Here is a 15,488-nt window from a genome sequence, read left to right on the forward strand (position 1 = left end):
ATTGGGTCCCCTGCTCCCACTTTCACACTCTCACTCTGGCCGTCCTCCCTTAGACCTGCGCCCCTACCCACCAGTGAGGCAAAAAACATGGGTGTCATCTTCAACTCTGCTTTCTCCTTCTCTTCTCACATCTCGGGCATGTCCACAAAGTCCCACTACCAGCTACACCTCCTCAGAGGTATTCTGCCTTTTCTCACCTTCCACCAGAGGCTCACCGTCTCCAGAGCCCTGGTACTCTCCAGAATTGACTACTGCAACAGTCTCTTTCTTCCTACTTCTACTCTCCGACCTCTTCAACTTATCCAGAACAGAACCGCAAGACTTCTCCTTGGCCACAAGCCCAGGGACCGCCTCTGTCTGGCGCTGAAATCTCTCCACTGGCTCCCTTTGGCATCAAGGATCAAGTTCAAGACACTGCATAGTCCACAAGGCTTTCTGGGGCCTGGGCCCTACTATCTACAATGCTCTCTTCCCCAGTACTCTCCTCCTATAGCCCTTCGCTTGGCCTCCTCCAACTCTGTGGGTGAGCCGTTTCGCCAAACAGAGATTTGGGCTTAGACCCCTATCCTCTGCAGGTGCCTCCCTCTGGAACAGCCTCCCTACCTCAATTCATCTTGAGCTAGACCTCCTCTAAGTTCCGGAAACTCAAGACTTTCTGCTTCTCTTCCTCTCCCCTGCTAATGCCTGCTCTTTCCACTAGTTTGCCTCCATCCTTTTTCATGCCCCCTGCTCAGTTAGGTGACTGGTCGCCTCGTGCACCTCCAGAACCTCAAGTCCCAGGCTCCCCTGCCAGTCCTGCACTTGCCTCTGGGCCTTTGCACTGCGCCTCTGCAATATGCCCCTTGATAGGGGCAAACCACTATGCACTTAACCCTGGCCCCTGCCGGACTGGGTGCACTTGTCCCCCTCCTCGCACTTCCTGTTGTGTGCACTTACTCAACCTTTAATGTTCCAGACCCAGCAAGTCCGTCTTTCCAATCCTCCCTCTTGTCCCCCCACACCCTAGTTTTGGTTGTGCTTGAATTACTCATGCATAGGCGCATTGGATGACCAAGCAATCTGAATTGTTCGCCAGACCAGTACTGTAGTTCATGATCTGTAAATTCCCTTCCCTCTTCCTCCTCTTCTATTTTTTTCTCCCCTCACCCTTTGTCAAGCACTTCACTAGTAGATTTGCCTCTGTGCCTATTATGCTAGTTATTGTTTTAAAGTCATTCAGAATCTTGAAGGCCTAAAAATGACGACTCTATTCCCTTGTTTCCTTCCCACCTTGAAGCGCTTTGAAGCACTTTACTTGTGTATAAGCGCTATACAAATAAACAATTACAATAGCTCAGTACATAACATCTATTACTGATTGGCGCAGAGTGAACAGTATTACTTAGACACTGCTTTTTTTTCTAATAATATCTTAATATTAAACATATGATAGAACTTACAAATTAGCTTAACATCCAAATCATTGGTGTTAGGCAGAAACATGTGCAGTTCCCTTAGGGACAACTGCAAAAAGTTTAAGACTACAGGTGTTAGCAGTAAACCCAATTGGTAGCAGTCTGCACCACCCAGATTTACCTGGTAGCTGTGGCTGAGCAGTCCTACTTCTCTCAAGAAGAGTTAGGCAGTATATAGAGTATACACAATAGGGCCAAAAATACAGTAGCACAAGCAAACACTGACCAGAGCTTTGGTATAAAAGTATATCATTATTTATTTAAAAACACACTTGTAAAAATACACTGGCACTAGTATGTCAACCAAGTTCAAACAGTCACTAGAAATATATATACCTCCATAATTAATTATTTGACAAGTCTAGGTTAGTACACCACTTATTTAGCAAAACAGAGGTGAGCGCGTAACCATAGATGGCACTCCAATAATTATTTAAAAAGGGAAAGAAAAGACATAAATAGGAAAACACACAATACCGACACTTTTAAAGAACCACAGCAAGTCCAGAATGGCAGGGTCTACTGTAGAAAAAGAGTTCATGGGCCAGGCCCACTCTTGGAGGGCAAGGCGGAATGTGCCCAAGATCACACAGTGGAAATGCACTAAAAGTCTTTGCAGGAGAGTCAAAAAGAGGTTGGATCAAGTTAGAAAGGTAATGTTAATGGGTCCGAGGTCACCCCAGGATAGAGAGTCAAGGATTTACGGGACACCTTGGACAGTCTGTTGCAAGGGAGACCAGGCGGGACACAGTACCTGAAATGGTGAGAAAGCTCCAGCGGGGGCAGTTGTTCCTGGCAGCGGGTGCAAGTCGGTGCTTCGTCCAGGGGAAGAGAAGGCCTCGACGTGGAGGAAAGCTGGAGGCGGTTGCACTGCCAGGGAAGAAACCAGCCGCGGAGTTTCCCTGTTAAAAGGTACTACCCTTTTATTTGCGGTAGTGGTGAAGCGTGGCTATCCGGCCGCCGGGGTGCTTGGCATGGGCGATTTGACCACGAGACGATCCAGGAAGGCGAAAAAGGCGAACTGGTTGGTCCGACCAGCTCAAAGGGAAGAAGACTCTCCTGGAAGAAGATTTCTCTGTCGTCGGGAAAGTGGTGAGTTTCGTACAGCAGGGTTCCACCGGTGGTGTCGTCGTTGTAGATGGCTCAGCTTCTACCCTCTTCGGATTCTTTAGGTCCTGTGGCGACTTCTGAAGTTCCAGTCCCCAAAGCCCTGCTTTTATGCAGCAAAACCCCCATTCATCAGCCTAGCTGTCAATCAAACATGCTAAGTGGTGTGCCGGGCGGCTCACCACTGGGCCAATCACACAAGTGTGAGACTTGAGTTGCCAAGGCAACTCAGTCCAGGGTGCCTATTCCCCCCTCCCACACATCCTGTAGACCCAGAGAGTGGCACCACTTTTGGAGGCTTCTGTGCAGAAGCCCGCCAAAAGTGGAACAAAGGGCTCGACTTGGGTTGGAGTTATAGAGGCGAACACAAACGCCATTTTAAAACCGAGTCCTGGGAAAAAGACCCAACCGGAGGATAAATATTAAATAAATAACCCGGCAGTATCTTTAACATTGCACCAAAAAAGTGGTGCATTTAAAATGAATGGGAAAATCCCATAGGAAATATTCCAGTGGAATATTTTGCGTGGTAACCACTGCCACCAGCCAGAAACTCGACAAGGGGGATTGGACAGTGCCCCCTTGAAAAACAGACCGAGGGGCAATCGAATTACCCCTACCAGTACTTCCACAATATGATGGTTTGTACTGGGTTCTGTTCACAATTTAAGACTAGTAAAGTCAATGGTGACTTTACATGCCCTGGGAGACAGTAGTCAGTCCCAGGGTATGGAGTCTATGTTTGGGGGTCACTATGGCACCCCTGTGTTACTGTACGGAGGGTGCTTTGTAACACACTTACCAAAAACACATGAAGCCCTATGGAGTAAAAGACCCCATAGCCCATAAAACACATTACAAAGTCAAAGGACATTCTCAAATCATGCCTAAGAGTGGGAGAAAAAGAGTCTCACTCTTAGCAGGAGAAAAAAATTAAACCCCAAAAATCCAGCAAAGCTGCTGGGGGACTCGCTAAGTTTGGGAAATTAGCCTTTACAGAGAATTCTCCCTAACAATTGGCAAACAGCATGTCAGAAGGTATCAACCAGCATTTAGCATGAAGCTTCTTGGGCTTTGAGAATTCAGTGGTTGTCTCAATTAGGCATACAATTATGAGTCCAGGGCATTGGCAGAAGGAATAACCCAGAGAATATGGCCAGAGGCCTGGTGGATCCTTTATGCGGCAAGAAGAGTTTTTTTTTTCCAAGTTTATTTTACATTTGGAGCAAAGGTTACAAAACACATGGTTGCCACCTAACAATTTTGTGAAAGGAACAGTTTTATTGACAAAACATGGGCACGGTTGTCAGAGACCCAGTTTGATGGTTGGTTCAAAACAAATTCAACTGCAACGTGGGTGCAGGTCGGATAAGACTGGAAAGGTTTGGGACATGAACATGGCATGTACTTAATGTAACTGATGTCCATCCAAAAAGTGGGGAACAAAAATCAAGATGTGAACCTGTAAAGGCAAAAAGACCAAAGTACACACAGTGTTTCTTGGACATAAAAAAATACTTTTTTCTGTAGTCAATGGTCATGAAATGAAGTGAAGTATTGGACAATCAAGATGAAGGAAATCTACATAACAAATATTGAATGACATCCCCCAGAAGAGAATGCCCTCTACGCTACTAACCTCACCAAGGCTGAGAGCCGATACCTCTGTAATTGAATGGGAAGAAGTTAGGCTTGACAGCACAAACTGTGTCCGCAATGCTGCTTCCTTCCGACTCTGAATTAAGTCTTTTAGCACCCAGACACAGAACAAGGGGGGGGTGTCAGCCAATTCGACCGCCATTACCTGAAATCGAATGCCTGCATGAAGACAAAACACAGGATATTGTTGACAGTTAAACATGCAGAACTTTCTAAAAAAGAAACAGACTGCGGCCGTGTGCGTGTAGGTTCCCCAAAAGCCACGGTGCATTGGTTACAACCAAGGTCTGCAGTAAAAAGGAAGATGGATGAGGGAAGATTAATACAAAATACTCAAGATATTACAGGTGGAGAGTCTAAGGAAATAAAAACAGTTATCTTTTATTACAGGCTTTTTCTCTCAAATTTACAATAATGTTCAACTGGAAACTATGCTTACCACTTATGGCATACTTTTGGCTATCATTACCAAACCTTAAGCTCCATGTCCCAATTCAAGAAGTCCAACTATTATTAACGGCTAGGGAAAAGACAGAAGAACCCCCTAAATCTATTATTGTATTTATAGCTGTCACACTCCAAATTATTCACAGGATCTAACTTGGACACATGATAACAAGCAACTTATAGTATTCTTTTCAGAAGAATGTATCGAGAATCAGCAAGTTCATTAACAGAAGGGGCTCTAAGAAATAGACCACGTTTCAAAGATATAAATACATTGTCTGCAATAGCTGTTGCAGAATATCTGTTACTAACCCCATTCCCACTAGAGCATGCAGTTCAAATGCACACGCAAGCACAAGAGACACTTAGGAAGGCACAATGCCATACCCTCAGGGAAGAATACACCAGACGCCAACCTAAACAGTAGCAGCAGCACAAGACATTAAAAGGCAGTGCAGAAAGCCCCATTCACCAAGAAATTGTCTTTTCCATGAGCATGACCTTTTCCCCTGCAGACATCCTTGATGGATCAGAAATACAGGTTTTTACTATAGTGTTCATTAGTGTATAAAAAAATGTAACACTTCAAATCTATAATTCTACAAAATTCATAATAACATTTTTTTTATCACGTTTCAAGTTAATAGCAATTAATCACAATCCAAGTTAATAACAGTTTCGAATAATAAATTCTCAACGAAAGTTAATTCCATTTCAGTATATTATCTATGATCACAAGGAATTTTATGGATTATTTTATCTATTCTGATCCAGAAGCGAATCACTGAAATGATCAATGAAATTTGAGATTTGGGCGATTTCAAAAGTCAAATCGACCTGATGTGTTCCAAGTGATGGACATACCCGCCAAATAGTTGTACTCCAAGGCCCTCTTGTTGCAGAACATACAAGCAAAGTGTTTCGACATAGTTCTTACAAAGTCGACACCAACAATCTTGTTCTTGGAATGAAAGCCTACATTTCCAGTGTACAGAGGCAGTGTGCTCTGAATCTTGAATAAATAGGTCTCCAGTGCCAGGATTGAAAGTAACAACTATTTCTATATCTATCCACTTACTGGAAAAACCTCTAATTTTTGAACAATTTCATGTTTACAGGGTACTAATAGTTTTTAAAAACTAACATCTCATCTCAGGGCTTTTTCTTGATTTATTTTAAAAATATTCTCCTTTGCTCGCAATAATTAAAATGCATACGTTGATTCCAAGATGGCCGCCAACACAAGGTAATCGTGTCGGTAGACGCTTCGAAAGCCTGAGGAGATTCTGGGACTCGCCGACCACCCCGGAGCACTTAGAACCCCCGGGACAGCAGAAAAAGGCAGGGAACACCAGCTGCCTTAAAGCATTCCAGGCAGAGAAGTGGCAGAACTCTCGCCGGCAGAACCCCTCCAGTGGCACGGCAGATTGGTCGTGGCCCGTTGTGGTCATAAATAAATAGAGTAACGAAAAGGCGGCCCACAGCGGAGACACAGCCAGGGCCGTTATAAAGTCGCAGCGGCCGAACTCTGTTGCAGGAAAACCCCACACCTGGCACCAGGCACACAGGGTGCACGCAGCAGGTAGTAGGGAGGATAGAGGAGGATCACCAGCAGCCAACAGGCAGTGAGGGGATCGGTAAGGCAACCCCCACCCATCCGCTATAGAGTGCGGGCAGTGAGAGGAGCCGCAGCAAAATCGAGGGAGAGGGCGGACGCACCCCCAGCGGAGGACCATGAGGCTGCAGCGAAGGAACAAGCACCGTGGAAAGTGGAGAAGCTGCATGGACGTGCGAGTAAGCCCCTGAGGCCGGGGGAGGAGGCAGAGAGGACATTTCCCCCCCCACCGGCACCTGTCCCGGTCTGACTCATCCAGGCTGCCCTGGACTGTCCCCACGCGCAGCAAACAGGAGGCAGCCGCGTACCCGGGAGGCTCCCCTCCAGGACTTCAAGAGCCAAAGTCAGAAGTAAGCAGCACAGGAGAGGAGGGGAGAGGTCTTGGGGGGAGAGGCTCCGCTGAGAACAAAATCGCTGGTGGAGGCCAGCAGGCTCCAGAAGACAGCAGCAATCATCAGCATAGCTAAGGGAGGTGGGAGAGAGGGCTGCTCCCAGGAGCCATCAGGGGTGAAGGCAGTGCGGCCCCACGAGGGGTGGAGCAGCCCCCAGGCGCTGAGAGGAGGCACAGCTAATCCCCGGTTGGGGGAACGCCTGGGAGCGGTGAGGGGACCCAATAAGGCACAGCGAAGACGTAGCCCCCGACCCACGCAGCCAGGAGGGGAGAGGAAGGCGCGGGGGGATGGGGGGGTCACGAGAGACTCAAAACTAGCCGCTGGGAGTCAAAAGTCCCCATCCATCAGGCGGCAGGCAACGGGAAAGGCCCAATTTAGTGGCTAAAGCGGCAGGGACGCAGACTGGATCTCCCCTCCCCAGCTAGCCCAAACATCGCAGTAGAAAGCCTGGAGAAGAGCAACTACAACACCATCGCTGTGGGTCGGGAGCCAGAGACCGCAGAGGTGAAAAGGGTCACACCCACAAACAACTGAGTGGGAACCTGGAGAAACACGTTACAGGCCCCCACCTGAACGCGCGGGAACCAGTGCAGGGGCGTATGGTGCACAATTAATTAAGAAGGGAAGGACAACAGCAGCGTGCAAAGAGGGCCTGGAGTATTCCCTACAGCAGAAGACAGAGAGGCGAGGAGCCCAGGGGAGCAAGACTAATGTCAAAAGCTAAAGCAAAGGCCTCTAAACAGGCAGCGGCGCCAGGGAGAGGGGAGTCCGGCAGAAGCTTGGGACCAGCCACAGCATCCCAAGAAATGGTGGAACAGGGGGAACCAGCAGGGGCAGGACCTGAGGGCCCATATCACGACAGGACCTCCACAGCAACATGATGACCTTACAATCATTGCTGACCAAAGCATTTCAAGAGCAATTCCAGCTAATGAGATCAGATCTCAATTCGGCCTTGATATGATATATATGCCATTTATAACTCGCCTATACACAAGTGTTTCAAGGTGCGACGAGGCAAGGGAGGGGGAACAGAGGGAGGACAGAGACAACGATCTTACTAGGCCAGTTGACATTGAGATTGCACAAGTGCAGGGGAAAGGGGAAGGGAAAAGTGCCATGGGAGTGGTCGAGGGCAGTGCTGTATATGGGATCGCAATAACAAGAACTGCAGCCAGCAGGTGGCAGGTGCAAGGGTAAGTGCACAGCGGGTGTCCAATAAGTGCAGGTAGTGGGACTGTAGGGTTACAGATACAGACCAAAGTGCAAAAATTGCCAGGGGGCAGTGCGGATGTACAACTGGGTGGTCAGGGACCTGGACCCGAAATCGAAGGTTAGCCAAGTGACCAGTGCAGTATCAGACAGGAGATCAGCAGGGGAGAGGAAGAGAGAAGGCAGAAGCAAAGTGCAAGGTCTTGAGGTGCTTCTGGAAGCAGAGATGGTTTTCCTCAGGTTTCAGAGAGGCTGTTCCAGAGGGAGGCCCCAGCCGAAGAAAGATTTACCCCCAACTCGTTGCTTGGAGAAGCATCTGATCCTGAGGGACTTGGAGGATTGGAGAGCTGGAGTAGGAAGGTACTAAAGAGAGAGTTGGAGGTATTGAGGACTCCGGCTCCAGAACACCTTGTGACAATGCAGAGCATCTTGAATTTAATCCTTGCAGCCACTGGGAGCCAGTGAAGATATTTCAGTGCTGGAGAGATACGATCACTGGACTTGAGACCAAGGACAAGTCTTGCAGTCCTGTTCTGGATAAGTTGCAGAGGGCGGAGAGTGGAAGCTCGCAGATTTAGAAAGCGGATGATGCAGTTGTCCAGCCTAGAGAGAACCAGAGCTCTAGAGACAGTGAGCTTCTGAGGGACAGGAGAGGAAAGGAAAAATACCTCTGAGGAGAATACCTCTCAACAGAAATACATCAGGAGGTTGGCCAGCTGAGGGAGAGGAAAGACCTCTTGGAAAGGGGGTTACAAGAAATGGACAAACCATTTATAATAAAAGCCTTATGATGATGAAATGGACAAAGACAACACTGCACAGGGAAGCTATAGAGCGACTAAATGTGGCAACGCAATCTCAATGGAACATATGGAGAACAGATTCTGTAGTATTAACATAAGGGTAAAAAAATCTGCTGGAGACTGTTGTAGACAGAGACCTGAATGGGGAGGTCCAAAGGATTTTTGCAGCCCTCCTACGAGAAACAAACCCAGAAAAACTGAGCTGGACCGGATCCACAGGACCGGCAGAATGGCAAGAGGTTCCAACGGCAGGCCGAGGGATGTGCTAGCAGCCTTTTCAAAATATGCGCATAAGGATGCGATCCTGCTGGGCAGCAAGAGCACAGGAACCAGTGGTCTATCAAGGCACATCAATATCTATGTTTCAAGACCTGGCGGCCAGCACGCTGCTTAAGAGGAGACATATTGGCCCGGTAGTAAAGGAGTTGGACAGCAAAGGAATTAGTGATAAATGGACCTTCCGCTTTGCTTTGGTTTTCGAATGGGAGAGAACTCAGAAGCGCATTACATCTGCACTAGAGTGAATGGACCTCCTACAGCTGAACTCAAACCAAGGATCCTAGGAAGAGAGACCTCTCCAGGGGGGGAATCAACCGAGATCATGCCCTTGTGAGAGGACGACAGCAGGGGAAAGACGCTGCAGGAAAAAGGGCACTCTGCGGGGCTCTGCACCGAAGATGGGGGAAGATGAAGGGGTGCTGCAGAGCGACGGCAAGTGGCAAGTGCCGAGGAGCAAGCAAGTAGACCAGCATAAAAGAGGTGGTGGGCTACTTCGGGAGAATATGGCCGGCGGGAGCACCCATGGACGCTCCATTTTGGGTTCAGTTAGGACAGCAGCGCCCATGGGAGGGAATGGGATGGGGGGCACATTTACGGGGGAAGGGAGAGAAGGGGAGACAGACCCGAGTAGGTGGGGGGCTAGGAAGGGTGGAAGGAAGGGGAGGAGGGAACATCACCAGAGGGTGGGGACCCATGCAGGGAGTAGGGGGAAGGGGACAATGAGCGGACAAGGGGACGTGGCATTCAAAGGGGGGTGGAATGGGCGGACCCGGAAGCAGCAGAGGAGTAGAAACAGGAGACCGGAATGCGTGAGAAATTATAGCTTACTCACTATAGTGACTAACGTACTCCTAGTTCATATTCCCCTTTCCTTCAGACTGTATGGTTGTCCTTCGCTAGCGACAGGAGACTGAACCTTTTTCACCAGAAAAATTATCTTTCCCTTTAAATTTAGATGCGCGTGCCGAGGTGAGGCCCACCAAGAGGTGCTGTCTTAATGGTGACTAGCTTGATGTCTACGGAGGCCATAGGTTTGAATGGTTTATGCGCCAGGGCGCCCAAGACCACGTTGAGGTCCCACACAGGGTGTGGTTTCTTGATGGGCGGGTAAAGCTTGGACAGGCCCGCCTAGTGTCTTAACCACTGGATTAGAGGAATAAAACACCTCCTCCTCCGAGTTCCTGTAGGCTCCAATAGCCGCCAGGTAGGTGTGGCATAAGTCTACTTGCACCCCCGAATGTACGAGGTGTCCCGAGAAGGATAGCACGTTGACCAACGTGCAGGTTAACGGATCAACCTCTCTTGATTCTGCACAGTGATAAAACCTAGTCCACTTGCTTTTGTATTGGCTCCTGGTAGCATCACGCCTAGCCCCTTGTATAATGTCTAGGTTGGCTTGAGACCGCTGCAGATACCTCAGTGTGACTTGTTCAGGAACCACGCTGCAAGGACTAATTTCTGGGGGGCGGGTGGATGGCCATGCCTCCATGCTGTGAGAGTAGGTGTGCTGGACCCAATGGAAGGTGCACAGGGGCTGATCCGACAGGCTAAGTAGTGGTCTTGCTGGCTACCACAGAGCTATCAGGATGATATGGAGGCGCCGGACCTCCCAGATCTTGCAGATTACCATGTGAACCAGGGGGGTTGGAGGGAAGGTATAAGCGTTCATGTCTTTCCACTGGATCTGCATCACGTTGCCCAGGAAGCCTCTGCCCTGTCCCTGCCAGGACGCGAACTGAGGGCACTTCCTATTGTACCAGGTGGCGCGCAAAGAGGTCCACCTGAAGATGACCTTGCCTGTTGAAGATCCCCTGAAAGACTGTTTTTTTCAACTGCCATTCATAGATGTCCAGACCCAGCCTGATGAGCATATCCGCCTCCAGATTGGAGTCCCCCGGGAGATGAATTGCTGACAGGTGCATGTCGATTACCAGAGCCCACTCCCATATGTCGACCGCTATAGTGCATAAGGGAGGGAACCTGGTGCCATCCTACTTGTTAATGTAATACATGCTGGTGGAGCCGTCGGTCTGAATAAGGATCGCCTTGCCGCTGATCATAGGGAGGAAGGCTTTGAGCGCAAGCCAGATGGCCATCAACTCGAGCCAGTTGATGTGAGCCGCCTGCTCCTGGCGGGACCAGATCCTGTGGATGTTGTGGCTCCCAAAGGTAGCTCCCCAGCCCTCTAGGGACGAGTCTGTGGTGATGGTGACCTGAGGCGCTGGTTGACTAAAGGGCCTGCCTATCCACAGGTTGCCGTCCCTGCTCCACCAGACTAGGTCCGGCGGAGATGAGGTGGGACGCTGACTATCTCTGGCTGGTAACACTTCTCCTGGCTCCAGGAGGCTGCAAAGTGTAGCTGCGAGCGCCTCATGCTGAGTCTTGTATGTGGCACAGCGAGGAGACATGCCGCCATTATGCCCAGGAGGTGTTGGTAGCACCATGCCGAGGTTACTGGTCTGTTGAGAAAATGCCACGTGTCCTCTTGATGGCTGTGATCTTCTACTCTGAGGGGAAAATACTCTGAGCTTGTATTTCAGATGAGACCCAGGAAGGTAAAACGCTGCGTGGACTCCATTTGTGACTTCTTGAGATGGATGAAGAATCCCAGATCGTGTAGTGTATTCATGAGGGCGGAGGTGGTGTGGTGCACTACCTTCGGAGACCTTGCCATGATGAGCCAGGCATCCAGGTATGGGTAGACAAGGTGACCTTGGGCCCCAAGAAGGGCTGCCACCGCGTTCATCAGCCTTGTAAAGACCCTGGGGGCCGAATTGAGGCCAAAGGGTAGAAGCTTGTATTGGAAATGAAGACACATGATCCTAAACCTGTGAAAGGACTGATGGGGATGCCAGATCGGGACGTGTAGGTAAGCATCCTTCAGATCGTGGAGCACATCCAGTCTACCTCGCACAATGTCTCCGCTATAAGTGCTGGAGTAACCATCTTGAATTTTTGAAGAGGGAGGGAAACATTCAAGGTGGAAAGGTCCAACTGAACTCTCAGGCCATCCTGGTTCTTCTTGTGTATGGTGAAAATCCGTGAATAGAAGCCCGGTCCCCGCTAGGAGGCTGCGACTCCCTACATTGCCTGACTCTCAACGAGCGAGCAAATTTCCGCCAAGAGAGTTGCTGTCCTAATCTGTGGGAGCGGAGGGGAGGAAAGAAGAGAAGGAGGGATAGGGAGCTGGAAGCCTGTGGGTACTACTGAGAGGATCCATGGGTCAGAGAATCTTGTCCGCCAGCATTGAGCGTGAAGTGCAAACCTGCCCCCCACCGGAGACTTATGGATCCGAATGGCTGTGTCATGTCATTTTGCCCTCTGAGGCTGGGGCTGAGGAGAGACTGGAAAAAGCCACTGTAAGCCGCTGTGTGCTTCTTGAGCCTCTGTTGGCTCGGGGATCTGTTTGGTTGTCTGGACCGTCTCTCCTGGAAGCCCCTGAAGCCACCAAAAGACCGACCTTTTTCTGAGCGCTGGTGTGTCTGGATATACGCCTTGGGGGTGGACTTAATGAGGGTCGATAAGGATTTGGCAGTCTGCAAACTATTCTTCGAGTTCCTCATCCAATGTAGAATGGAACGGATCGCCACCCTCAAAAGGTAGGTCCAGTATACGCTTCTGGACATCCAGGTTGAACTTGGTTGCCCGTTGCCAGGCCGTCCTTCTCATGTCGGTAGCGATACATATAGCACAGCTTGAGGTGTGTCAATGTGAGCCACCGTGGACACCATAATGTCCTGTGCCACTATTTTGGCTTCAGTCAGCCCAGCCTTGAAGCACGCCTGGCTCTGCACAGGGAGCTCAGCAGCCAGCATGGCAGCAGTATTGGACTGGTGCAGATGCTGAGAAGCGTTGGAATAGATTTTATTTCCATATGCTCCCAAGATCATCTCCTTACCCAGGAGTGCAGAGGCTGATGTAACTGATGATGATTGTGGCTTGGAATAGAGCGAAGCTGCAGCGATCACCAAAGAGTGTGGTTGGGGGTGCGCCGACAGCAAGAGGGGGATCGCCCTCCAGCTGCCTAAAATTGGCATGGAGGCGCCTATTGGTAGGCGGTGCAGAGTGTGGTTTCAGCCATCCTTTTTTTTACAAGTGCCACGACGTCCTTTTGAATTGGAATCCCCGTTCTAGCTGTGGGGCGTAGGGTGAGGACTTCTGCCAGGGCCCCCGCCTCTGGTTGTTAAACCTCAGGCTGAGGGAACCCCAGATACTCCGCCAATCTTGCAAGTCCTTCATGAAAGGACTTGGCGGATGAGGGCGTGTCAGGGTCCTCCTCCTCATCCGTGTCCACCAAAGTGTCCTGTTGGTCTGGTGCAGCTGTAGTTGGCTGTGGCGTACTGACAGGCACCGGAGGCTGCTGCTGTAGCGGATACGAGGCTGCTGTTACTGGCAGAGGCATTGGAGCCAGTGTCATGGGGCCTGGTGCAGGCAGTTGGGGTTGCACTTGCACCGGAAGCGCTGGACCCAGGGGAGGGTTGGCAGTGGGTGCTGTTACGCTCACCTGGTATCCACAGGGACGCCACCCAGCTGGGTTACTCGCTGGTATGCTTCTCAGCTTTGCCCTGATGTGGTCTGCGGGGAAGGTTCTGCCTGAAAATACAGGAGGACTGTGTTCAAGACTGACAGACTGGGTTAAGTCCACCCCCTCCTCCACCCCCGTAAGCTTTCAGTCCCTCTGGCACCCTCTCCTCACCTTGTGGTAGAATTAGGCGTGCTCTCCGTCCTGCCTTCTTTGCAGGGGCACGTTGTCTTTCATGGGCAAGTGCGGTCCAGTTACTTCACTGTCGCCGACCCGTTTGATATTGTTCAGGTAGGTTTTATTGCTGTTCTTTAGTTTTGTTGCTATCCTGCTTGAATTTCTTGGTTTAAAATGTCTCTTTTTTCTCTCTTAGGTATGCGGAGCTTCAGCGCGGCGAACTGGCTTGGTTGAGCCCCGCTGGTAAATGATGGCGGATTAAGAGCGCTATGATGCGGTAAGTAAGCGATATGCGCAGCGCTGCGAAGTCTTGCCTTTGCTAACCTATGTTTTCCTTCCTTGTAGGTCGCGGTGTTCTTCAGCATGAGTGGAATGTCCTGAGTGGTGCCAGCCGAGAGGCGACCAGCCAGGTAAGCCTTTTGAACAGTTCGTAATTTGTAAATGTCTCTACAGCTTTCTTTAATGTTCCCTCCATCTTCCTCTTTCAGGTCGTTCTGTCCGGGAGGCGTGCAGATTCAAGGAAGCTGTTCTCAGTAGCTGCGAGTGTTTAAAGATGAAGACTGCAGGTAAGATGCTGCTGCTAATGATGTTCCTTTTGTCTCCTTGCAGGTTCTGCTTCTCCGAGGTTCGAGGGAATAGCTGGACACGGTGAGCGTCACGTTGCAAGCTGCAAAGTAACACGAAGCATGTTCAGTCAGGGTGTGGTTTATATAGCCCAGGTAAAGTAGTACCAGGGAAAGTAGTTCCAGGCCTGCCACACCCAAAACACTAGACCGCATAGCTTGGTTCTTAGGAACCAAGCTATGTGGATTCCTCCATGTTGGCTGACAATACAATAAAGTATTTCCCAAGCACATTGTTGTTCATGGTGTATGAGCCTGGCGCCATAGCTGCCAGAACGGGCCCCATGAGGGCTTTTGAAGAGGATGCCAGGCTCTAGAGGCCTGAGTCCTGACTCCACCTGGCCAATGGGTTTGCCAGAGGGGGTTTTGGGTGAGGGTCGTGACAGGTGCTAACGGCAGTGCCATAGGGAGCATGTCCCGGATAACATCCTTGAGGATGGTGCCCATCTGCGGACACCTCATGAGAGTCAGACATTTTTCAAAAAAATCGGTCTTCACAGGCCGGCGGAGCGGGCATGGGTGCAGGGCCCTGAGGTTGCTGAGACCTGGGCACACTTCATCTTGCTGTATGCAGGGTTTATCTGCCCTGCAACGCAAAAGGATATGCTGAGGGCCATCTGCCAGGCTATGACAAGTCCCACCTGGAAACTCGTTCCCCTACCTGGTCCCCAAAAGAAGATGTGTCGGACGAGCTGCCATTTTGTCTGACCAGGCGGCCATTTTGTCATGACGCTTGCCGCGCTGGACCCGGCCTCCTTCAGGACTCTTGGCGGTGGAAGTTGAGGCCTACCCTGCACCTCAGGACGGGGCCTGGTAGGCGGAGTGCCCTCGGCTGTGGTGCCGGTAGTGCTGCATACACGCGCTCCCTCAGACATCTGTCCAGTATTAGGGCATAGCCCCTCGGTTTGAGACCCGGTAGTAGAACCTTGCGGCCTCTCAGTTTAGTCACCGGTACGATCTTGCAGAACCTCGGCCTGGTGGTCGGAAGCCGAAGCAGCCTCTGTGCCTGCACTGGTACTAGGACCTGAAAGGTCCGTCCTGGGAAGTAGCCACCTTTGCGGGGTGCGGATGAAAACAGTGCCCCTACCTTGGGCTTGGACTTGTGATTGACAAATTCTTTCAAGTCCTCAGGAGGCGACCTTCTGAAAAGCTGCCTATACCTGGCTAGTCTGTTCAACAGAGCACGTCGGGGCCAAGG

At 50.3% G+C, this 15,488-nt stretch overlaps 1 protein-coding gene across 6 annotated transcripts in view; it reads right to left on the reverse strand.

Annotated features, from left to right (window-relative positions):
- Positions 1-15,488, reverse strand: part of PASK (PAS domain containing serine/threonine kinase) — a 2,072,978-nt gene that overhangs the window by 940,020 nt on the left and 1,117,470 nt on the right. For all 6 annotated transcript variants that reach the window (XM_069618098.1, XM_069618099.1, XM_069618096.1 and 3 more), the window contains one exon: positions 4,201-4,379. In XM_069618098.1, coding sequence (XP_069474199.1) covers positions 4,201-4,379 — 179 coding nt within the window. The remainder of the gene's footprint in view (positions 1-4,200; positions 4,380-15,488) is intronic.

The sequence above is a fragment of the Ambystoma mexicanum genome, chromosome 10, assembly GCF_040938575.1.
Source record: "Ambystoma mexicanum isolate Mex_15411 chromosome 10, UKY_AmexF1_1, whole genome shotgun sequence".
NCBI classification, from domain to species: Eukaryota; Metazoa; Chordata; class Amphibia; order Caudata; family Ambystomatidae; genus Ambystoma; species Ambystoma mexicanum.